The sequence below is a fragment of the Mycteria americana genome, chromosome 1 (genome assembly GCF_035582795.1).
Source record: "Mycteria americana isolate JAX WOST 10 ecotype Jacksonville Zoo and Gardens chromosome 1, USCA_MyAme_1.0, whole genome shotgun sequence".
Taxonomy (NCBI): domain Eukaryota; kingdom Metazoa; phylum Chordata; class Aves; order Ciconiiformes; family Ciconiidae; genus Mycteria; species Mycteria americana.
In genome coordinates this window covers 34596346-34619648 of record NC_134365.1, presented here as the reverse complement: position 1 = coordinate 34619648, position 23303 = coordinate 34596346, and the positions used below count along the sequence as shown (strand labels likewise).

General features: G+C 41.5%; 2 protein-coding genes across 2 annotated transcripts in view; one reads left to right on the top strand and one right to left on the bottom strand.

The window, feature by feature from the left end:
- ANO6 (anoctamin 6) overlaps positions 1-1643 on the bottom strand; it is a 121447-nt gene extending 119804 nt beyond the window's left edge. Inside the window, exon 1 of the mRNA XM_075496923.1 lies at positions 1504-1643. Within this exon, the coding sequence (XP_075353038.1) occupies positions 1504-1643 (140 nt within the window). The remainder of the gene's footprint in view (positions 1-1503) is intronic.
- Positions 1644-2084: 441 nt separating this feature from the next.
- Positions 2085-23303, top strand: DBX2 (developing brain homeobox 2). The gene is made up of 4 exons (XM_075491603.1): positions 2085-2421; positions 15321-15416; positions 20057-20244; positions 22684-23303. Exons 1-4 carry the CDS (start codon positions 2085-2087, stop codon positions 23002-23004), a joined length of 942 nt encoding a protein of 313 aa, XP_075347718.1. The 3' UTR covers positions 23005-23303.

Genomic DNA, 23303 nt, shown 5'->3' with positions numbered 1-23303 from the left:
TTGTATTTCACAGAAATGTGCAACGTGCTAATCACACTTTACTGAACTACACAGCTGAGATTAACACAATAGTAGCCATTTTGGCATGAGAAATGGCTTTGCAGGAAACCAAACCCCAAGCCTGTCTTTGAAGGGTACTGTCTTTGACAACCATCTTTTCCTTGGTGAATACCTTTTATTCATGCAGCACAGCTGGATGGACTAACTGCACTTTCCCAAGTGTTGAATTATGGTTTTCAGTGTCTGAGGCCCTTGGGAACTCTGTGAGAACTTGATCAGTGAAAGGAAAGACAGAATAAATCCTTAAGTGTGAATAAATTTATGAGGGGTAATTGGAAAGGCAGCTACTTGCAATGCTCAAAAGCAGGTGCCCTCCTGGGAAGACTCGCTTCTTTCCCTTAGAAACATGATAAATACATATTTCTGCTCTTAATATTACAATGATGCATATTACCTTCCGATGTACTCTGGGATCCACCAGGCTAGATTCTGTCCTTTCCTATGGCAAGAGGCAACTCCAGTCTCAAAATGCTCACAGGTAAAATACTTGCATTAATATCCTGAGTTTACAAAGATGAAGGCCTTCAGATCTGTAAATACAGGTGCTTAAGCTGTGGAAATCCTGTGGAAGCTGAGAACAGCTAGAGAATGGGAGTGTATCAGGGCAAAACTATCAGATACACTCACTTGGTCTTACTCTTCCTCATACTTACAGCCACTGCTGAAGACAGAAGGTCAGAATACATGGGCCCCTGGCGTGAAGCATCCTTATCAACCCTTAGGTTCCTGATCACCACAGGTAACAACATCTTGGTGCCAACGGACTAAGTGCCCAAACTCTGGCAGGGCCAATCTACCCAAGGACGTGAAGGAAAGCTTGGGACATCCAAGTGCTTAATTCACATCTCCCAAGGGTATTACTTAGTACCGCAGCAATTAAACCATCCTTCCCATCTGCTGTCTGAGGACACAGATGATTCCACTTCTCCAGCTGCTTTTAGCTATGAACTACCCTGATGTCCAAGGGGTTATGCCCCTACTGCTATACAAAAATAAGGGACACACCTGCTCCAGAAGATTTTGCAGGGAATATCCCTGAGATGAGACTGGTGAACAGCTGCTTTGAAATAAAAGGATTTCTGTGCAAAACAGTGAGATGCTTTCAGGTCTTTGGGAACGGCATCCAATTTTAAATTTCTGCATGTGTGTTTGAACTGGAAAATGAGACATCTTTGCCACATTACATGGTTTGTAAGAAAATAAGTAAGAATACACACAAGGAAGTAGAAATGGACAAAGCCACCCCTGCCAAAGGATGTTTATGCCAACAGAAAGCATCGTCCCACATCTCGAGGAAAACATGATTAACAGCACCATGCTGATCTTAGATTTATTGAGAGAAATGTTGAAAATCCAGCATGTGTGTGTGTCGGGGGTAACTTAAAAAAAAAGGCCAGATAAAAATGCCCAGAGGGAGTGAGCTAATGACTATCTTCCCATTACCTCATGGGATCATTAGGTCGACATGATCTCGCCGCGGCCAGCACCGGAGCCACCTCCCCGGCGGGACGGAGGCCGGAGGTCCTTCCCTTCCCCTCCCCACAGGTGCAGCCCCGCAGCGGGAAGCGCGGGCCCGCCGCCATGTCGGGAGGCCGGGGGCGCCCCTCAGGGGGCGCCCCCGGCCTCCCGACATGGCGGCGGGCCCGGGAGCGGGCGGGTAACGCGGGGCAGCCACCCCCGCGCCAGGACGCGGCCAGGGCCGCTGAGCTCCCCGCCCTACCCCCCTTCCCCCAGGGGGCTGCCGAGCAAGGCGGCATTGTTGGCCGCGTCCATCACTCCCCGTCCCCGGCTGACATAATGAATGCGCTTGGACACACCTTCCAGCCCGGCGAGGAGGCGCGCCGCGTCTCCACGGAGAGCCCCGCCGAGCGCTCCGCTCCGTTCCCCTCAGCCCTCGGGGAGGCGCCCCGCAAGCCCGCCCGGCCCCATAGCCCGGCGCCCCGTCCCAGCCCAGTGAGGGGCCGCGGCGGCCGGGCTGGGCTGGGCCGGGCCGGGCAGGGCGAGGGGGGGTAAAAGCCCTCGCTATGCTGCCCAGCGCCCTGTACTGGGACCTGGTGGGCTCCTCGGCTCTCCTCAACCTGCCGGCGGCGCCGGGCTTCGGCAACCTGGGCAAAAGTTTCCTCATCGAGAACTTGCTGCGGGCCGGGGCGCCGCCGAGCCCTGCCCAGCTCCGTCCCCTCCCCGCCAGTCCCGTCCCTCTCAAGCTGTGCCCCGCGGCGGAACAAATCAGCCCCTCAGGGGGTCCCTACCCGACAAGATGGGCTTTTCAAGTGCTTAACCCCTCCGCGGCGGACAGCGGCCGCCTGCCAGCGCGGGCCCCGGCGGCGGAGAGAGGCGGCGTCTTCCCGCCGACAGCCACAGGTGAGCGCTGGCCCCTTCCCGCGTCCCGCCGCCGGGGAGACGGGACCGAAGGGGCTTCGCGAGGGCTCGGACCCGCGTCTCCGCACGGCGGCAGGGAGAGACGCGGACGCTCCCCTCCTGCCAGCCGCTCCGACGAGCCCGGAGGCGGCGGAGGGACGCCGTGCCCCGCTGGGTGCCGTGCCGTGCTGCCGGCGGGGCTCCGGCGGAGGGTCTCGCCCTGCCGCTGGCGACGGGACCCCGAGGCGCGGGCGTGGGGCCGTCGTAAGAGCAGCCGGACGGCGGCTTTAAACTGCGCGGGCCGGCGCACCTGTGGGTGTAGTGAGTGCGGCAAAGCCTTGTGCTGGTAGCGACGAGTGCTTTCCGCTGCCCTTAATCGCAGTTCTTTCAGGTCTACTAGTTCTTCACAGCCTGAAGGGATGGGAAAAGAGCGTCACCGCGAACAGGCGCTCCGGGAAGGTCTGAAATTCCTACTTTTGGGAGAAAGACGAACGGTCCCGACCCCCTCGGTAGCGATAGCTCGGGAGGCCGGAGGCAGCTGCCCCCTCCCCAGGTGCCCCGTCCCTGGGGGACAGCGAGGGGTGAGGGACCGGGCTCTTCCTACCGAAAGGAAAATTATTTCAAGCAAAGCAGGCAATTTTCTGGAAGTTTTGACAAAACCAGGGGCGCAACAAAATCTTGAAAGCTGTGCAAAAGGTCTGTAATTAGCCCTTTGGTCCGGTGTTGAAGTAAAAGCCAGCGCTTTGGTGGGTGCTGCGCGATGTGTCCTTTGTGCCGGTTTGACCCGTTCTCCGGCGAGCCGGCCCGCCCGCGGTGCTGCTGTCGCGGGGGGTGGCTGCGACTTCCTATGGAACAGGCCCGCAGTAAGCTGTATCATTGAATTGGAAACATATAGTTTTACAAAACAGGTTTTGTTTCTTGAATGTGCCGATTTTCATATAAATATATTTTGTCTGGACATGAATGGCGTTTTAAAGCATTTTTAGGAATGCGCATTTTGTCATTCATGGAACTGTTTGAAGTTGAATTCAAAGTTAATTCATAAAAGTCGCTATTAGACTCGCCATGTATATTGTATTTTGCCTTTCTGTTATAATATATCAATTTATTTCAGCCTCGTGTGCTGTCTTCAGAGTTTTTATATATGATCATGCAGTTTTAAATGTACTTAAAATTAAAATAAGACAAACAGAATCATATTTATTGAAGTAAGGCTTTAAGGTATGAAGCCAAAAGGCTCGTTTTAGAACCAGAATTAATAATAGTTGTTTTCTTTTCAAGCATGATTTTACTTCAATTAAATCCTAAAAACTGTTCTGCAAAATCCAAAACAGTTTTTGATTCTTTAGCATGATGTACTTTAAAGGTAGGCAGGAGAGAGTCAAAGAACTGTACATTAACATTGCTGAATATTCCAGACCTCAGCTGCCTTAAGTGTTATCTTAAGCATATCAGTTATTTAAACATGTTTATTTTAACTAACTATAGGCCAGGCCAGGAAACAGGATAAGTATCATCTTTCTGGAATTATGTGCGTATTCTTCCCCCCCCCCCCCCCCCCCGAAAAAAAGCTCTAGAGAAAATGCTACATTTATGTGTACAGAGCACATGTAAAAGGGGAGGTAGCAGATGCCCCAGCACTCATCGCTATAGGTAAACTTTTTCTAAGTATTACAGAGGTTCCTGAATGCCGAGTTTTTCAAATGCTTGCTTCCAGGATTAGTTCTTTCTTTGATCGGCCTACAGTGGTACCCGTGAACTTAGCAAACTGTTGCAGGTCTGCCTAGTGATTTGGAGTCCGATCTTACGTTTCTTCTGATCCCACAGCTCCCAGGGATTTCAGAGGGAGCTTTGGGCAAAAGCACCAGGCTCTTACATTTGAGCAGTGAGAAATACTAGGTTTCCTCATACATTATGCACTCAGAAAAAAAGTCTCCTGCGAATGTAGATGTATAACACAGATGTATATATTCTAACAGGGATCTATTGATTCTGATCTGACTTACATGTCTTAAAGTGATGAGGGCTCTTAGGTGTCTGAACTTTCATAAATGTAAATTAGATTGGAACTGTCCTGCTGAGCCAGATTTTGTGGTTTCTGAGGAGTCTCTGCTCTAGTGTAGGTGTACGCTGGGGGAACTGTTCAGACTGGACACTTGCATTTGTGAGTAAGGCTGGGGTGGTCAGGCTGTGTTTGTTGTTTATGCAGGGATAGGGCAAAAGAGTGTTTTGTCACAATAAGAATTTTAGCCTTCAGGGACTAATGAAGGAGTTTTAACTAAGGAATTCATACTAGGTAGGTTTTTTTAATTTACAGATTTTTGTGAGTATTCACTGATTTTTGTGAGTTTTTGGAGGAATAAACTCTTTCCTCTTTGGAACCCTCAAATCACACGGCATTTTGGAAAATCTTGGTCTAAGTCTTTAATAAGACTATTGAACATGATAAAGCAAAATGTTTTTTTAATCTTTCTGAACTAGCAAGTGCTTTATAGATCATGCAGGGACTACAAGTGCTCTAAAAAACTAGCTTGGCATAATCCAGGATTTTTGAAATAAAAAAAAATGCTATAGAAAAGAGAATTGAAAAATATCAGGGTTTTTTGAATCAGTAATCTGTATTGCTTATGTAGTCCCAAATTCTGGTGAGGTCACCGAAAGTTCTCAGAAAGGAAGGAATATAAAAATCACACCAGGGACTGAATTGAACAAGCTGAACTTTTTATAGTTCCAAAACCAACATGTATCCACAGCACCTATCAAGGAAAGACATGAAGAAAGCACTCTGTTTTAGGGTACCTTTTAACACTCCATAAAAGTGCTAAAGAATGAAAATCCTGTATTCTTTCTGTAAACTGGATAGCTCTTATCCATGGCTGCAAAGGAGACCGAGTGAGATGGCACTCTTGATCTGTGACATCTGGTCATGGTAGCTTTTCTCTTTGTAACTCCTCAGCAGCAGAGTTTTGTCAGCAAGTTTCCATTCCTGTAATTTACAGGTTTCAAAGGATTTAGCTTGACCATTTAAAGTGCTTATCTGCATACGTATTTTGGGTTCTCCTCCAAAATTATCCTAAATGAAAGACTGAAAAAGTACTCTCAAAGTATCACACCGTAAGATACATCATTTAATGAGCGGGCTTGAAAGAAATATATTTATGTTGTCTGTTAAAGATTAAAATAATCATTTTCCATCATTACACTGATTTTTAAAAATTAAATGTAATCAAGTCATAGGTTTTTAAAATTAATTTACTTTATTTTGACTTAAGAGTACAACTGCATGAACAAGCAGCATATTACATAAAACTTAAGGAAAAGCAGAAGGAGCATTATTGCTAGATGATAAACTCACTTGCCTTCTGCAATGGTATGCTGGTTTATACCAGCTTGGGATTCCTGCAGGCTTTCTGGCATCTTGCTCGGAAGCCCCAGTGCTGGTAATGAAACACTGAACTGGGCTCACTGGCTCCAGCGGGCATGGTGAGCACTGTGTTTCTGTCTAGCTGAACTTAATTTCTCCTAACCTGTGGGCCTGATTCTTCTCTTTTGAGACCTTTTGCCTTGATAAAGTAAATGTGTAATGCTGTTTTCTGCTTTGTGAGAACTTTGCATACAGTGTGCATTTGTAGCCCTGACTAGGTAAAGCAGTGCAGAATCTGGTTCTGCTTTTTAAACACTGGATGCCCAGACTGTGTTCTTCCTGGCTGAAAACTTTTAAAAATGCACTGTTGTAAAGCAGCGTTTCCCTGTGAAACATATTACAGCTATGCAGCTTTTACTTGCACTGCCTCTTAAAAGATGAGGGAAGCTCCAGATAAAAGTTCTGAGCAAACTAATAGACTCTTAAGTGTGGAGGAAGTCCTCAATTTCTGCTTGCTAATCTGGGATTTGGTCCCTCTCCTTGTACTCCAGTCCTATCATTATCTTCTGGATAAATTAGAAGACTTGACAGTTTTCCTCAGTGTTTTCTGACATAGGAAAATTATCCGAAGCATGCTGAGATGCAGTCTGTTGTAGCACAGGTGCTTTAAAGAGGTACACTCCACATCTTCCCTCATGACTTGGTTTCCAGAAGTATTGGCTGACACCAGCTCAGAGTGACCTCCTTGAGAAATGCAAAGTTACTCTGCTACCTTAAATTATTTTCTGAAAACCTCTGCTCCTCTCAAGTAATTTGCCCTGGAGGAGGATGACAGTAAGTGCTTTACAGCCTGAATATACTAATTAGTGGTATGACCATGAGTATGGTCATATGTGGCAAGAATCTGGCTTTCTGCTTTAATCTTGGCATTTTGATAGATTAACAGGGAAGGAAACTGAAAAGTGCAATAAAACAAATAAATATAAGTGAGATACTTCCATTGCAAAACTTGCTGGAAAATTGAGCTTATGGGTTTTTGCCTAAAGCATCAGAATACAATAGAGCAGAAAAAAGTACAGTATGTATACTTGTTCTAATTGCTTTCTTTTGTGTTATATCATAAACATAAATTGGACTTAGAATAATAAACATCCATTCTGTGATATAGATGTAACTTTTCTTTCTGTGACATTTGAGTATTTTACATTTTAGTGCATTTATCATCACAATGTGCCAGTGAGATAGGAAGGATTTCTACTGTGTAGAGGAGGAGCTGGAGCAGAAAGAAATGAGGTGACTTGCCTAAGGTAATACAGAAAAACAGTAGCATTGCAGGGAAATAAAAACAAGCCTTCCTCTGCAGGCTAACTCTTTGGACCAGTGCCAGTTTTTTTGCCCTCAGGTGATGACAGCAATTCTCTCCTGCAACATTCTTATTTTAATCAATATACCTTACTGCCCATTTTTAGTGAAATCTCTTGTGTTTCTTTATGACAACCAGGAGATACTTGCATTACTGAAATTAAGTGATTTTTTCCCTTCATTTTGGACCCCCTCTTAGTGAATAAATGCTTATTAATTATTGATTTCAAACCAACTGGCAGCCAGAGTGTGTCCTCAAGCAACATGTAACACTAACTTTCAGTAAAATAAAAGGCAGGAAAGAGCTGAGTGTTTTATCTCGGCTCTCTCTAGGCTTGTGCTAGCCTCTGGAAAGTGCTGGCTTCTGGAAAGTGCTGCCCTCACTCAGGCAACAAGTTGACTAACAAGTCTCAGGATTTTCCTGTTTTGTTGGTGTTTTCTGGGGATAGAAAGTTTCTTTAGGGTGGGGAGATTTATTTGGCATCTTTTCTTATGGCCTGATTACCAGAAGCACTGAGACACTGTCATTGTTTTAAAAGTTTGTCTTTGGAGACAGAGAAGTTTCTGTAAGTATTAAAAATCACAGACTGTGTGCAGCACCTTTTCCTGCTTCCAGTTAACTTTGTGAGCCATTTAATAGAATTGGTTTGGGGTGCCCAGCATACCTTAAAAGAGTGGCTGCAAAATGGCTTTTAAAGGACAAATCTTTGTTCTCATCGTAAGGTTGCCAGAGCTAGACTAGTGCCAGCTACACTCCAACCCTGCCACTAGTCTGGTAGTCTGGGCTCAGCAGGGCATATGAGCATTGGCTGGGCAGTGCTCTTGCCTCTGGCAACTCTTGCTGTGCCATCTTTGAGAAAGGAAGAGGATCCCAAGTTTGGTCCTTAGTAAGGTTTAAGCACTGCCAGAAGATCAGAGCTGCACTAGGAAGACCAGTGGTGGGGGTTTGTAGAAAAGCAGTTCACTGAGGGGAAACCATGGAATCAATTATGCCTTCAGTTAGTGAGTTAACTTATGTAAAATGTATTTTATATTGCAGAATGAGCTGCTCTTCTAAAATCTTGTAGTGTATTCTTCATGTTTTTAGAAGACACATGAATGTGATAAGGATTAATCTTATCAGGCAAGTTCTCTACTTGAGTGCAGATTTCAGGTTTCATTGTACTGTGATTTTTTTTTTTTTGCATTAGCAAATTCCCCTGAATTTTGGAAGGCAAGTTCTCTGCCTCCATTGCCCACTGAAGGTGTTATGCATTCTTGTATAATGCTCTGCAAAATAACTCTTACTCTAATTTTTCTAAATGGTACTTTTGTGGTCAGTCATGACCCATAGCAGAATTGGGAAGGTAATTTTTTCAAAATGAAAACAAGTGCAGGTATATAAAACAGTAGGAGGCTGTTTCAAATGTCAGATATGTAGACCCTGATCCTTATAAAGTTAGGCACCTAAATATTTTCAGTAACTTGGGCTGTGTTTCTTTGAGGTGAGTCATGATGTTGGAGGATAAGTGGCCTTCACTTTGTGCTGAAAAGCTCATGAAAGTTTCCCTTGAGAGGCTGCCTTTTTCTGAAGTTATATCACATAATTCTGTTGAGGTGTTTTGTATGTATGTTGAGGATTTTACCTCTTCTGCATGCATCTTGGACAATTTGGTGTTCTTAAAGTCCCCACCCTGGAATCTTGTGACTATGTGAATATCTCAGATTTCAGCTTGAAAAAGTATTTCCTTGTACAAATGTAAAAAACCTAAAAACCTCATTTGTTTTTAAAAAAAAAGAATAAGATTCCACCGTTTGTTATTTTTTCATTCTAACAATGATCTTGAGACTTTTGTCTGGTTGGAGCTGGCAATACTGCAACTAGTAAAGATTGGTCCAGGCAGGAAATTTTAGCTAATCAGTGCGTACCACTGCAATAAATGGTGCATTTTGGCCTATGGTAAGGTTTCTAATTAGGGCTGCAACAATGAAAAAACTGAATTGTCCTCTTGCAGTATATGACTCTAATTTTGCCTTGCTTGAGGAAATTATTTCTACACAAATTGTAATATGTTTAAAATCGAAGAAAATAACTTTAATGCCTTTATGGCTGAATTTTATAATTTTTTACAGAGTCTTTAAGGCTGTACAGAGGATTGTTAACGTCTTTTGACATTACCTATGAAGGATAAGAAGAATGTCATAGTAATTCAGCTGTTTAATAAAAAAATAGGTGTCTTGTCTAATCTAGTTGTCTAAATACCTTGTCTAATCCATAGTCGATACAGAAAGATGCCTCTGGAGGATGATACAACTTATCTTTTTAGACATCTATTTTAAGGTGATGAATCATTATATAGAGCTACTTATCTCTTCTCATTGACTGTACAGGAGACCCGGACAAGGAGCCTAGATGACACACTGAACTTTTAGACAGAGCAGTGACAGTAACACCCCTTTTGACAAGAACTGGTAAGCCGAAAGTGCTGGGGCACACTAGTACATGGGCATCTCCTTCAGGAGAAGGACAAAGCTGGAGACAAAGCTGGTAAATCCACAGCTTTCCAGATCCCCATCTTTCTTCTCAATAGCAAGGCTGTGTACAAGGTGTGGAGAGGGTGGAAGCCACCTTTACTGCTGACACCAGGAGACCCATGGAGTCTTTGGCAAATGGTGTGGGGTTTGGTTGTTGCTTTGAGTTGTCACAGAGGTGAAATCTGACCATGCGTTGTCACCAGCCTGAGGCACCCGTGTTTCCTCAGACAGAGAAAAACCAATCATACGTGTACAGCAAATCATGCCCTAATAATAAGGCATGTGAATGATGCCTCTGAAAATTGACAGTGATTCGCATGATCTCAGCTAATCTGCAGCATGACTCTGTCAGCCACTACATTGCTATAGATGTAAGGAAACGATGATCATACTGTTAGCACATTTCAAGCCCTTTTTGGTGTGACTACTCTGCTAATTTTTGAAAGCCCCACTGAGACCCAACATAAGCCCACTTCTCACATCTGCCTTTTGTGTAGGATTTAAAAATATATATTTAGAACTTCAAAACCCTTTCTATGAACATTTGTCAATATTTTAAAACTGATCTGTGTATGCTGCTCTGGTCTGCCCTTTTGGCTTGGCTTCCTTTGAGCATTCATGCAGTCGTGTTTTACCGGAATGAATGGAAGCGAATAGACAGTGACTTTGGGAGTGCAGGAAAGCCAGTTCTGAGGGATGCTGTACCACAGGCTCTTGCAGTAAGTTTTGCGGGGTCCATGTGGTGGTGGCTGCCTTTGGCGGCATATGGCAGCGGCTGTTGCTTCCTTCTCGTGGCCAGGGCTCCCCTTCAGCTGGCTGAAATGCTTTAGGGGTGCACAACTCCTGCTGGAACATTGCACTCTAAACACAGTAACTGCTGGGGACAGAGCCACGGTTCATTGTAAGGCCCAGGGCTTGTGGTTCAGGAGCAGAAATGGTGCCATGTGGCTCAGCTGGACCACTAACCTGGCAGAGCCACTGCTGGACTATTTGCAGGGAGCTCTTCATGACATGAAACTTTCCTGCAGCTTTGCAAAAGCCTGCTTCGCTCATTGCCAAGAATGGATGTAGGTAGGAAATTGCAGTTTACTTGTGCCCACTTCATGGGCACAAACCATCCAAGGTTCTCAGATGAAATGAGATCATTTTACTGATAATATTTTTAATTTGTCTGCCAGGGCTGGAGCCTGGGCATCGCTGTGGAAAGCAGTTCATGTGGGCTTAGCAATACTTGGAGAATTAAAGTGTTCATGCAGCTTGAGGTCTGTCTGTTCCTGTGCTTACTGTTTCATGTTAGCTGGCTCTAGGCAGTTTTCTGAATCATTCTTTGGAGGTGTTTCAGCTCTATGCACAGGTTTATACCACATTTTTATCAGTTAGCTTAAAAAAACCCCAGCAAACTAACAGCACGTGCAGTGAAGGAGGCCTGTATGGGTAACACCAGAAGTTTACCATCAGTTCACTCTTCCTCAGTAGCCCTTTTTCCTTCACCCCTTCCCCCTTTCCTGCTGGCTAATGGTCTGCACTATTTCCTGAGTCATTTCACAACACTAGGATTAGGAAAAGCAAACAGTGTCTTTAATAATAAGCCATTTTAAAATTACATATCCATTTGAACTGAGTTGTACTTAGGAACCTTACTCTCAAAATGGTGGATAGTTGGAAGGAAAACTTCTGGTCCCACTGTCAGCATGACCTTTTAGTATGGGGAGGGTTTTTGAGTTTAGAATATCTTAAGAGCTGGCAGTATATTTTAAAATATCAGTATCTGAACTAAGCTCTGAGTTTTAGCACTAGATAAGCTTGAGGTCCATTTGCATGTTTAGTATAATTTTATTGTCTGTTTGTAAAATGCTTTTTATTCACAAAGCTGAATGTAAATGAGCATTATCACTAAAATTTTGCATGCAGCAACAGTGTCAAAAGAATTTATCTTTTGTGAAAAAATAAAAATAAATTATTTATTTAATTTTAGATATTTCATCCTTTTATATTTGTGACCTAATAGATTTTCTTTTAAAGCATATAATACAATTTTTGGAGTGCCAAAAGGCACTTATACCATACTCTGATATTTAATTTTCATGCATCTGTGAAGCTAAACCTGTAAAGTCTGACTCTTGTGAAACGCTTAGTTCAACACAGTCTCCATTTTATGAAATGGGAATGCAAAGCAGAAAAAGAATTAAGTATCTTGAATACGAATTATTAGAATTTGGCCCCTGGTGAATGTGTACTCTACATGGCTGGAAGCAACAGCTACCTTTTGGTTACTGTGTATTTCATTCTGGCCAATGAATACAGAACTAATATTCTGACATTTCAGCAATTTTCAGCCTTATGTGAACAACAAACAATGTTTGCTTCAGATTGCTTGACCAACAAATACTGGTATAGTGGCCATGATATATGTGCACAGAAAATAAAAGCATAGGCAATGCTTTCTGTATATTGCCCTCAGCACTGATAGGTATTGTGTCATTCCTACAGGTACAATCACAGTATAATTCTGAAATACATATACATTAAATATATAATTTTTCGCTGAGCAATTTTCATTCTGTTAATGCAGTTTCACGCAGACTGTGGAATCCATTTAATGTGATGAATATTCTCTGTTGTTTCTATCAAAGATAAAAAATATGTTTGAATGTGTTAGGTTGAAGCATTAACATTTTTCTCTACATAGAGCTCCCAAGGTAGAGTTGAGTTTCCCTGTATTTGCCAGATTTTTTTACTGATGTAACTCTGTGTAACTGCTACACATTGGTTTGAGTGCAACGGCTTCAGTAGACGTGACCTGGGGATGTGGTTTGATATACGTAATGTAGAATTCACTTGTGCATCAGTGTAGTTGGAGCACATTAAAGAAGTTTATAAACTAGATGTACATGTTGGCTATAGGCTTAGGGAGACATAATGCCATTGTTTATTCCACATGATCTAGAGTAAATCAGTCCTGAGAAATGGTCTCAGGAACCACTTAGTTCAGAGTTATATGAGGATATCACCTGCATCTTATTTCTTAAGCAAATGTTCTGCCTTAAAGGGATATGCACCATGCAGGCAGAAAAGACAGCAGTTGGTTGAGGGAATTAAGTAAAATGTCCAAGAAAGCCAGAAGCATGATTTCCATCGACTTGAGCAGAATTAGTGCCAAGATCTCTACTGTTTGCATCATGGTGCTGTGCTAGTGCATTAAATCATTGCCAGCAACATCTATGGAAATATGGGGCTTGTTTGGAGTTTCCTTAAGCAAAATGTCTCGAGTTTTGACCCTGATCCATCTCCTGACCTTTATGCTTGCAGCTTGCTTGTTGAGAGATTTAGGGAATGGAGAAAACCTATCCTTTCCTGTTCCTCCTCCTTTATTTGCAGGAGCATGCTATCTATCTGAAGCAATAGCTTATTCAATTCTGATTTACCCAGATATCTCCTGGCTGTATCACATATCATTATGAGCACACATCAAAAAAGGGCAAGGAACTGGAGAGAGTTAAGAAACCATAACAGGGAATATCAAGGACAGGCCAACATATCTGGCAATAATTGTATGGCATGAATAAGGTGCTGGGGCAATGATTAAAGGGAATAGGGCATTATGGCAGCCAAGAAATATTTGAAACGTGTGAAAAGGAAGCAAAGGAATTGAGTGTGGCACCTTCTGTATACTAAGTTGTATTTTTAGAAGTGGGAAGTTTTACTTTACAGTTCCCTGACTGTAAGGGAAACTTAATAATGACATGAGGAGTGTGGCTCCCAAGGAAAGGAGGAAAAGCTCTTCACCTGGGAGTTCAGGAACTGCAGCAGATGAAACATTAGCAGCAAATAAAAGATATTGTCAAGAACAAGTTCTCATGTTCAGGAGGATGGCTGAGATTATGTGGCAGGTCTTTACCTTCTCCACCTCCTGTGCTTCTTCAGTTTGTCAAATCCTTTCCAACTTATACACCCCACCAGTTGCATTGAAGCCCCTTGGATACGTAAGATAGGTAATATTTGGCTGCATGTTCTTGACTCTTTTAAGCTCCTTAGGACACAGTTCCACATTTGATGGTCTTGTGTGGAAGAGAAGCTTTAGAATACTAATTCCTGATGTAAATCATTGCTTTTTGTAAATGTTTTGCCAGCATACACCTCAAATATAGGCAATAAGTTCCTCTTGGAGTATACTTATATTTCATTAGAAACAGCAAAGTGTTGATGAAAAGCTGTAGTAATAAAATGCTTATTTGTAAAATGCTCATTCAGCTGTAATTACAGTTGAAGAAATTTTCACCTAAACTTGTATGAATTCAGAAAAAAATAGAGGTAAATATTGTAAAAATGTTTAGAGTTAGGCTTCTACAACAATAGTTTGTTTCTTTGGCAGATCAACAGATTTGATGGTCAGAAAACTTATTATGATGCCCTAAAATGTACTCGGGAACCTAATTTTGAGTGATCTTTGTTTTTAATTCCAGTTGAAAAGCCTTTAAAAATTAACAACATGGCTTAGATACATTCATCTATTTATCTATCTTTCTTCCTTATTATTGATTTCTTAATTTTTTTATCTAAGTGTGCAGTTACTTTTTTTTTAATTAATCAGGTTATTTCTAAAGATACGGACAAACTACAGTACAGGGTATAGAGCTGTTTATTTTCTACCTAAACCAAAAGAGGGAAGTGACATAAGTGTTTTGATGCTGATCACATTTTAGAAGCATACAGTTCTAGTAAGCATGATGTATCTATTTTCAAAAGAAAAAAATATTCCAAGTTTCATAGTGGATTAGTATGAGCAGAAATTAAAAGGTAATTAAGATTAATGGAAAAGCCCATGAGCTTTATAGAAAAAAATTAAGGGATTATTAGATAATGAAGACCTTTCTAAGATTTGGAAGCACTTTTTAGACATAACAGAGACTTTTGATTCACTGGTTCAAAAAATTCCATAGAAATTTACCAAATATTACCTAATTCTGTGGGATGATTTTGCAATTTTTTTATTGTATTAGGCAGAAACTTCTTCAACAAGTGGTTTATTTAAATTTAGAGCACTTTCCCAGCAAGAATAAGTTTACCATCAGGATAGCAGAATCATGCCCTGTGGTTTGTACCTGTAGAGCTCAGCTGGATTGTCTTACTGCATTTTATAGAATTTATTCGTAAAGGTTTCTTGTTTTTTGAAGTCCTTACTGGTTTGAGTACTAATAACGGAATTGAAGTACAAGCAGAAGAGGCAGGATTCACTATTAGATTCTGTTTTTCTAGGATATCATGCTTACTAGAGTTATTTAAAATAACTTTTTCAGATGCGTTATACTCATTATTTCAACAATATATTATTTCAACAACTTGTTCAATCCCGATATTTAGGGAAAAACCCATAATTATAGCAATTACAGAAGTAAATTTCAAATCTGCAGAGTTTCGTTCTTATGATAAATAAAGTGAGAGTTTTGCATATTATATTGAAGCTACGCATGTAAAATAACCTTGCTAAATTAAAGAGCAATTACTTGGTTTATCATTGTTAGCCTTAAAAATATCACCATCTTGAAAAAAGGAAAAAGAACTTGTGGGGCAGGACTTTACACACTGACTTTTTGGAGGTCTGTTGTTATGAATATCACCTAAGCTCAATGGATAATCAATTAGATCTATGCTTTCTTTGCAGCTCTTTCCAAACACTTTTTTCTCCGAGCCCCACCATTCTACTCAGCATGCTGCGGTGGGTCCTGTCAGCACCCTGCATCCCCCACTGCTTTTCCAAGTAAGTTTTTATGCTTCATCAGTAATGCTTGAGTTATTCTGTAAACCAAAGCAGCAGGATTTAATGTGTTCTGGAAAACTAATTGGTGATGCAATGGCAGCAGCTAATTCCTTAGTAAAATCACAGCAATCCTATTCAGAGGGTTTCCAAAGATTTATCAAACTTAAGTACACTGAGCAATTGTGAGAGGTTTCTAACAGCATTGAGATAGCCAGACAGAGCTAACCTAGGAAAACTCCTTGTTTTCAGTTTGCTAGAAAAGATTCTTTAAAATCAGTAACTCTTTTAAAAATCTGTCTCAATAAACATTTGCAAATAGGAAAAGAAAAGAGCTGAAAGATCTTAAAATGGATGCTGCATTTTAATGTCTGTTAGGGATAAATTATGATTCAGGAAGCCCTAGCATTATTTAAATAAAAGTAATTCGTTTCGTAGCAGTCAAATGCATGCACATGTTTAATTTCTTTTTCTTTTTTAATTATAATGTAAAAAACTGAAGAAGTAAGTTGAAGAGAATTTTGGCCAGTATATACTATACGTTCAGGATTAAGACCTGGCACACACTCCCATTTAACCCAAATGTGAATTTAACCTTGATTGTGAAGTTTGTGTGCCATAGTGTAAGAACGGATATTCATGATTTTATGTGTTTATGGCTCAGGAATGCAAACAGAAGAGGCATTTCCTAGTCCTTCAAAACGGAGAAAAAGTACAAATCGCCTTGCAAATCCAAATTAAAATTGGAGCTTATGCATGTTCTAGCATATACTTTTTTATCACAGTTGCATTCAATCCCTTCCTGACTACATGCATGCGTTTTATGAATGTTTCAGAAGGGCAGTTGCTAAGTTGAATGATTCTTGACAAGTGAGGCAGCAAATGCTGGCAGTTTAATGAGCTGCAAGTTTCTGAGCACCTCTTTAGGGGGCTGACACTTTCCCACAGAGCGTTTTACATGGCCCCGGCTCTCCCACAATGGCTGACAGCACCATGACCAATCACCACTTTCACTTTACTCATCCACACGCGACCTCACCACAATTTTTCACTGTGCAGATGAACTTTAGGAACCATTTCACATTGAAAAGGCCTGGACAAGGGTCAGTTGCCCTTTTGTATGGCCATAAAGCAATACTCTATGTGCCAGTCTTTTCTCCTGTCTCACATTCCAAGAGATTTTCTGGACACCATTTAAAGCACTTGACTGAAAAATAAAGCAGTGAATGAAACTGACTTTTATAGACTCATTCTAGCTCATCTTCCCATATAACCCTGTCTACCTGAAAAGGGATTTAGTGGATGAGCTGAGTGTATACAGGGACTTGCTGAATACATAGGCCCATTATCAACTGTGGGGATTGTTTATTAACCAGGACTGATACACTACTATTTTGGAAGTGACCTATTAATTGTCCATTTAACTAGAATGTATTGAATTCAAATGAAAAAATGGAAACCATGACTAAAGCTTTTACTTGCTCCTTCAAGGTGGTCTCTGCCATGAAGGCAAATGAAGATTGTTCCACAGATTAAGAGGACATTTATCACTATATATTAGGATACAAAGGAAAGACTTAAAAAAAAAAAAAACAAAACAAAGCAAAACAAAAATCAAACCAGCAACATAGGAAATAGTTGGTAACAGATTCACATTTATGTCAGCAGAGCACTAAACCTTTTCATGCACATTGAGAGTAACAGGCTGCAAACTCACTTACTTCATTTTGGTAGAATTGTTGTAATATATGAACGACTGCCTATCCCGATGTACTGAAAAATCCTTTAACCCACAAACTGAAATTTGGGTTTTGTGTGAACAGTTGGAATGCACTTTGGAATATGGGGTATTCTTAAAAAAATTCTCTAGGCTAGTCAATTGGGGGTGAGTATTCATTATCCTGAACACGAGTTTCAAATTTTTTGACCCAGTGGCTCTTTGGTAATGCTTATGAGCATTCTGCTTATCATTAAATTTTGTTTAGTTAATCTTTTAAAATCAGTCACCTATTGTGCCTTAGAGTGTGTAGATTCTTCACTATTGAGTTAGTCTAATACAGGTGTTAAGCTGTACCCTACATACTGCCTGTACGGGAATTAATTGGTGCCTCTGGGCTCCAGCAGGAGGTTGTTTCTTTGCTGATTGACTGTTAACAACCAGCCAGGCAAGACAAATTTTAAGGGGTCACATAATCTGGCATCCTCTGTCTTTGGCTGACAACTCCATTGTGGAATGGAGGCCAGGAGGCAAGGACCAGCCCTATTATGCCTCTTCCCTCGCTGGTGTCTCTTGCCCCACGGTGGGGATGAGAGGAGGTACCAGCTCTTCTGCTATCAGACTATACCTTCCAGTAAACTTGAGAATGCCTGATGATTCATCAGAAACTGCTCAGAGGCTACCTGGAAAAAGGTACCTAAATTGACCAAATTTGAGCAAGAAGGAGAGAAAACATGACTGAGGAAGAAGGGCCAGTATTTGCCCCCAGCTTCATGGGCAGGATGGGAGTTCAGGGTGGGAGTCGTGAGGGGGCTATGCACTCCTCAGAGAAATATGAACCTGGCTTGCCCTTTGCAGAAACATCCATTGTGGCATTTGGACTTTTGTTCTGCAGATAGTTTATTTTGGTTTGGATGAAGTCTGACTGTGTCTCACTGTGTCATAAATATCAGCATAGTAACCAGTAGGTTATGATTTTTTTGTATCTGGTCTCAGATATAATTTTGAAAATTGAAATACGTCTGTATAAATTTAGACTTATTTATACGGTAACATTTTAAATCATAATAATTACTTCTTGCCACAGGCTGTTATGGGGTACAAATATAAACATGGGTTCTTAAAGTGTAGAAAAATTCAAGAACGGCATGTCTAGCCGAATGCAATGGTCCCTAAATCAGTAATGTTTGACAGTGGCAGTGTATTTTAGGGAAGGATCATTGTACACTTGCTCAGCTTCTGATATTCTTCCTCTACTGGTCACAGCCGGAGGCAGGATACAGGGGTAATGTATGTAGTATCAAACCAGTCACACATGCACCACAAAAGTATTTAGGCAACTTTGCAAGACACATACATACACACTTTAGTTTCTCATCATTATACATATGCAGTTCTACAATATCCTCAATATATGTTTGTTTGTTTCTCTCTGGGTGTTTTGTGGTGTAGCCCCAAGGAACAGTTTGCGAAAGCTGCATCTGGATTTAATTAGTATTTTCAGGAGCATTATATCTATTGAACAAATGTATTTACTCCCCCCCCCCGCTACAGCTGTACAGCTGACTAGAATAGATAGACTTTTTCATGAAGGAATGTGTAGTCTTTTAGAAAATCTGCTTTACATGGGAATTTTGCCATTGGCTTCGATATGAAAATGATCCTCGACAGGAATCAAAGAGCAGTACACCTTTGCAGCTGCTGTAACTGTAAACTGGGATGGCAGTCTTGGCCCATGTACATGGGAAGGTGGACAACAGGAGGACAGCCTCCACCTGTAGAGTCTAACTTGCATGCAGTACACACCAAAGCTATCTTTGTGGCTGCCCTCTCACAGAAAGATCATAGGTGTCAGTGGCTATATAGGCATGTCACAGGTTTCTGAATCAAAGGGCAGCTCTTTCCTGGCCTGCTTGCAACTGCCCTGTGCAATTATCACACCCAACACTTGGTGACAGGCCCTATTCAACTGGCCTCTGGTACTGCTCCCTGGGCAAGCATTTGGGGAAGCCGGGAGTGCTGGAGGTGTACCAAGCCTCACCAGGGACTGCTCCCCATACACCACATACTTCTAGGGGAGAGGGAGCATGGGAAGGCACTGTGGCTTTAGGCTTTATTGGGTGTGAGGAAGGCAAGAGATTTATCTGGATTTGGGTTTTCTGTGCTCTTTGTGAGGCCAATGAAGGGACAATGCGAACACTTCTCCACTGCGGCTCTTTCCCCCAACTTTGAGGTTGTTTTCCAGGGTAGGGTTCCCTCTAGGCATGGGTTAAGGGGATGTGATTGGATTAATTGAAAACTGCCCTCCCAGGACTTGCTATGAGATGTCAAAGGATTAGAAACCACGCTGAAAGGAGTAAGTTCAAGTACTCTCCAAATCCTGTAATAAAGAAATGGCTCTGTTTTCCAGAATGAGTAAGTGAATGGCCAGGGATTTTCTGAGAAATAGTTCATTCTGAAAGCCTTTCGTTAGTAAACAAAACTGAAGAAAGCCTATTTAGGTTTTTTGAGTCAGTATTACAGACCACTTTTATCTGGTTCTACATTTCACACAAGGAGAAAATAAATTTCTAGGAAAACTTACTGCAATTTACTCAGTGGTGATAACGTGCAAAGGAAAGTGGAAAAGTTTCTCCCTGAGTATATTTGAATTTTACAGTAGCATGGGCCCTGTGTTAATGTTCCTCTATGAACTCATCTGATTTACTTTTTACCATGTCAAGGGGAGACTTTTGACCACTGACAACACCTCTAGATCCAAGTGAGGATTTAGTCCTTAATGAACATGACTGAAGCATTACGACACACTTATAACACCAACAAATCAAAAGTGGGACAGTAGTCTGCTAGCATTGTAATGAACAGCACTTAATATTTCTCTGATATGTGTTAGATATTATGTGAAACTCTCATCCATTTCCACTAGGAGAGGAAAGTGTCCTGCCTCTTCTGACCCAGGAGTCTAACTCCAAATCCCGGAGAGGTATATTAAGAAGAGCTGTCTTTTCCGAAGACCAGAGGAAAGCTTTGGAGAAAATGTTTCAGAAGCAGAAGTATATCAGTAAAACAGACAGGAAGAAACTGGCCATTAACCTGGGTCTAAAGGAGTCTCAGGTAAGGAATGACAGGACATCTGTGGCTTTCTGTCTTTTGAGGAAAAATCTTTAAAATGGCTTTGAAGGAGGAAAATTGAGCAGCACAGGGGCAGCCCTGAGCTCCTTCACTGAGCAAAGACCTCAGTAAATCAATGGCGGTTTTAACCAAGGAATGCTTGAACAGGTTCCTAGTTTATTTCCTGAAGGTGTACATTCAAAAGTTGATCACTCAGTTTCCAAACAACATGGGAAAAACATGACTTCTACATTTCATTTCCAACTCCCATTTTGCTGTCTGACAGAGCCCCCTCAGGAACTTTGGGGTAGGGAACTATGCTCCATGCCACTGCATGATAGGCGGTGATCCAGGCAGAAAACAGCAGAGCATAGAGCCCTCCTGCATTCCTCTGAGCATCCTTTGCACTTGCATACGAACAGCTAGTGACAATGCAGTCAACAGCACTGCTCTGAAACCATTCTGCCCTGAGACAGGCAACCATCCCTACAGAAACAAATTTAGCTGCACAAGGAAAGAGATCCTCAGAGCTGAGAGAAACTCTAGAACGAAAAATTTTGCAGGGTGACCTTCTAAAATGCTCCCACTTTACCTACCAATTCACATTTCATGGGATTTTTCACGAGTCTGAGTTGGCCTACTGCAGGACTTTAGAGTTTAGCTGAGCATCTAATACCTCCAGTGAGCTGTTCTAACTGAATGAGTATGTTAATGGTGGTGTGGAGTGGCGGAAGCCCAATCTGGAATCTCAGGGCCCTGACCTAGCTGCAGCTAAAAACAAAGGAAAAGTGCCTGACTTGAAGAGTGCAAAACCTGAACGAAACTGGAAAATGTTTGTGAGGGCATGTAACAGCAGAAAATGAACATGGTAGCCGCTGGCAGGTGGGATTCTGAAGGTGCTGAAGTAGACGCAGATCTCTAGAGTACAGCTGAAAGACAGTGAGAGAGTGACAGTACAATTTTATTTCTTTGCATGCAGCAAGAGTGAAATTGCTTAAGACGTGTATGGCAGAAGCTGTCTGGGGGGCAGAAAAGCCTGGGAATGGTGGTGGGAGCTCTCATCATCTTTATCTTGGAGATTTTCAGAATTTGACAAGACCCTCAACAATTTGATCCAACTTCACAGTTGGCTCCACTTTGCGTGGGAGGTTAGATCTTGTGGTCTGTAGTGGTTCCTTGCAACCTGAATGACTCTGACTGTACTGCAAGCACTGCAACTATAAACAAAAAAAGAAGCACAGTGTGGTGCTTCTCAGTGTGATGAACAGAGCTGTAATCTCTGCAGGATAAACTATTTCAATGAAAAAGTGCAATTGCACTCACCACTGCACTGCCTAAAAATTTCCCAATATGTAGTCAAATTCCTAATATTACAGTTATTTCCTTGAGTTTTTCTTCTGTGTTCTTGATATTGAAGAGAGCCTGGGGGAGTAAAAAATAACGGAATGACACATAGATAACAACTACCACTACAGGAAAATAATTTCATGATAATGATAGACCAGATGATATCTATGTCTTTTTTTATTTTTTTTCCTCATGAAAGGAAGAGCAGTTGCTATGAAGGTTACTTCTTCAGTTTTCTGACCAGTTGTGCTGGAGGAACAGTACCTGCCATCTCAGGCAATGATTCTCAAACCTTTGAAAGCATAGCCCCTTTGTCTTCATATCAAGTATCTGAATACTAAAACTAAATGCAAATATTTAAGGGAAAATAGAACACAATATGAATAATTTGATTGATCCCCCCCCATTTCTTCTCTTTATGTAAAACCAGTTCCTAGATGTATATTTCCCCAAGGTTTTCCCAGCATTTCATAAATGCCTTTGAATGCTCGTGATCAAGCTTTGCAACTCGAAGTTTTTGAAAAATGGATTTTATCTCAAAAGCACATGGGTTCTAGGCAACTCCTAGAAAACTGTAGTCAAGCAGACAGAATGTCTTTAAATCCTCACTACTGTGTCATATGTCATAACACACATTTTGAAGCTATATGGCCAAGCTGTTTTTAGCTATGCTTGTGAATGGGACAGTCATAGTTCTTAGAGCCTCTTTTAAATAGAAGGCTTCACATCACCAGTAATATCACTTAGTTTTGTTAATGACGATGCTAATTTATTCTGAGAATCCTTTTCTATCTAGAAGGATGTTGCTATAGGAAATTGCTCTATCCCTAGCCACTGGCCTGTCCTTTTTCCAGTCTAAGCTAAATAATCACCTATTTGAGGTGGTGAAAGTCAGGGACAGTATTTGGCCCAGCTGTAGTAAATAGTGATGGGAAAATCCTCAGATAACATCAATCAGTCAGCTTCACTGGATCTACTATAACAATGAATAAGGAAGGAACATGAAACTAAGGGGATGGAAAGAAAAAAAACCCTGTTAGGGTGAAGTTGTTTAAAGAAAAGAATGATAATAAACTCTCATTAACTTGCAAACAGGTGAAAATTTGGTTTCAGAATCGAAGGATGAAATGGCGAAACTCCAAAGAAAAAGAAGTGCTTTCAAACAGGTGCCTCCAAGAAGAAGGTCTTCAGGAGAACTACCTCTCACGATCCACCATGAATTTTACGTCCCCATGCCCATCTGTGTGGGAAGTGTCTCAGGACCAGGCAAGTCCACGGTGGAGGGAGAATTCTCCAGGAAATTCTGAAAGACTGACTAGTACACAACCACCTCCAAGAGCAAATTCATCGCAGAACCCACTGTATTTCTATCCTGACCAAGACACTGCAAATAAGGCAGTTACATCATCAGCCTAAGGAAGTAGGGGCAGTTTGTAAATTGAGTGGAGAGTACAGGCTTTGAATGAGCAGTCTTTTAAGACTAACAATATTTGGACACTGTAAAGCTAACTAGTTTATGCCTCATAAATTTGCTAAAGTCTAACACCATTAAAATGACAAACAACTAATGATTTAAGAAGTATTCTTCAATATTCAATCTTTTCTTATGTCTTTTCCAGTCTTGTACTGACCTTAAAAGTGAAATAGGAACTGATGGTAAGTAAAATGAAGTGAAGAGCACGAAGCTGAAGTTGTGCTCTGATTTATACATCTGC

What these genes read in the sequence shown, in the direction of transcription:
- DBX2 (XM_075491603.1), top strand. Translation starts at nt 2,085, where the DNA reads ATGCTGCCCAGCGCCCTGTACTGGGACCTGGTGGGCTCCTCGGCTCTC. An exon ending in ATCCCCCACTGCTTTTCCAA is followed by an intron (nt 15,417 to 20,056) that starts GTAAGTTTTTAT and finishes CATTTCCACTAG; the next exon opens with GAGAGGAAAGTGTCCTGCCT. An exon ending in TGGGTCTAAAGGAGTCTCAG is followed by an intron (nt 20,245 to 22,683) that starts GTAAGGAATGAC and finishes ACTTGCAAACAG; the next exon opens with GTGAAAATTTGGTTTCAGAA.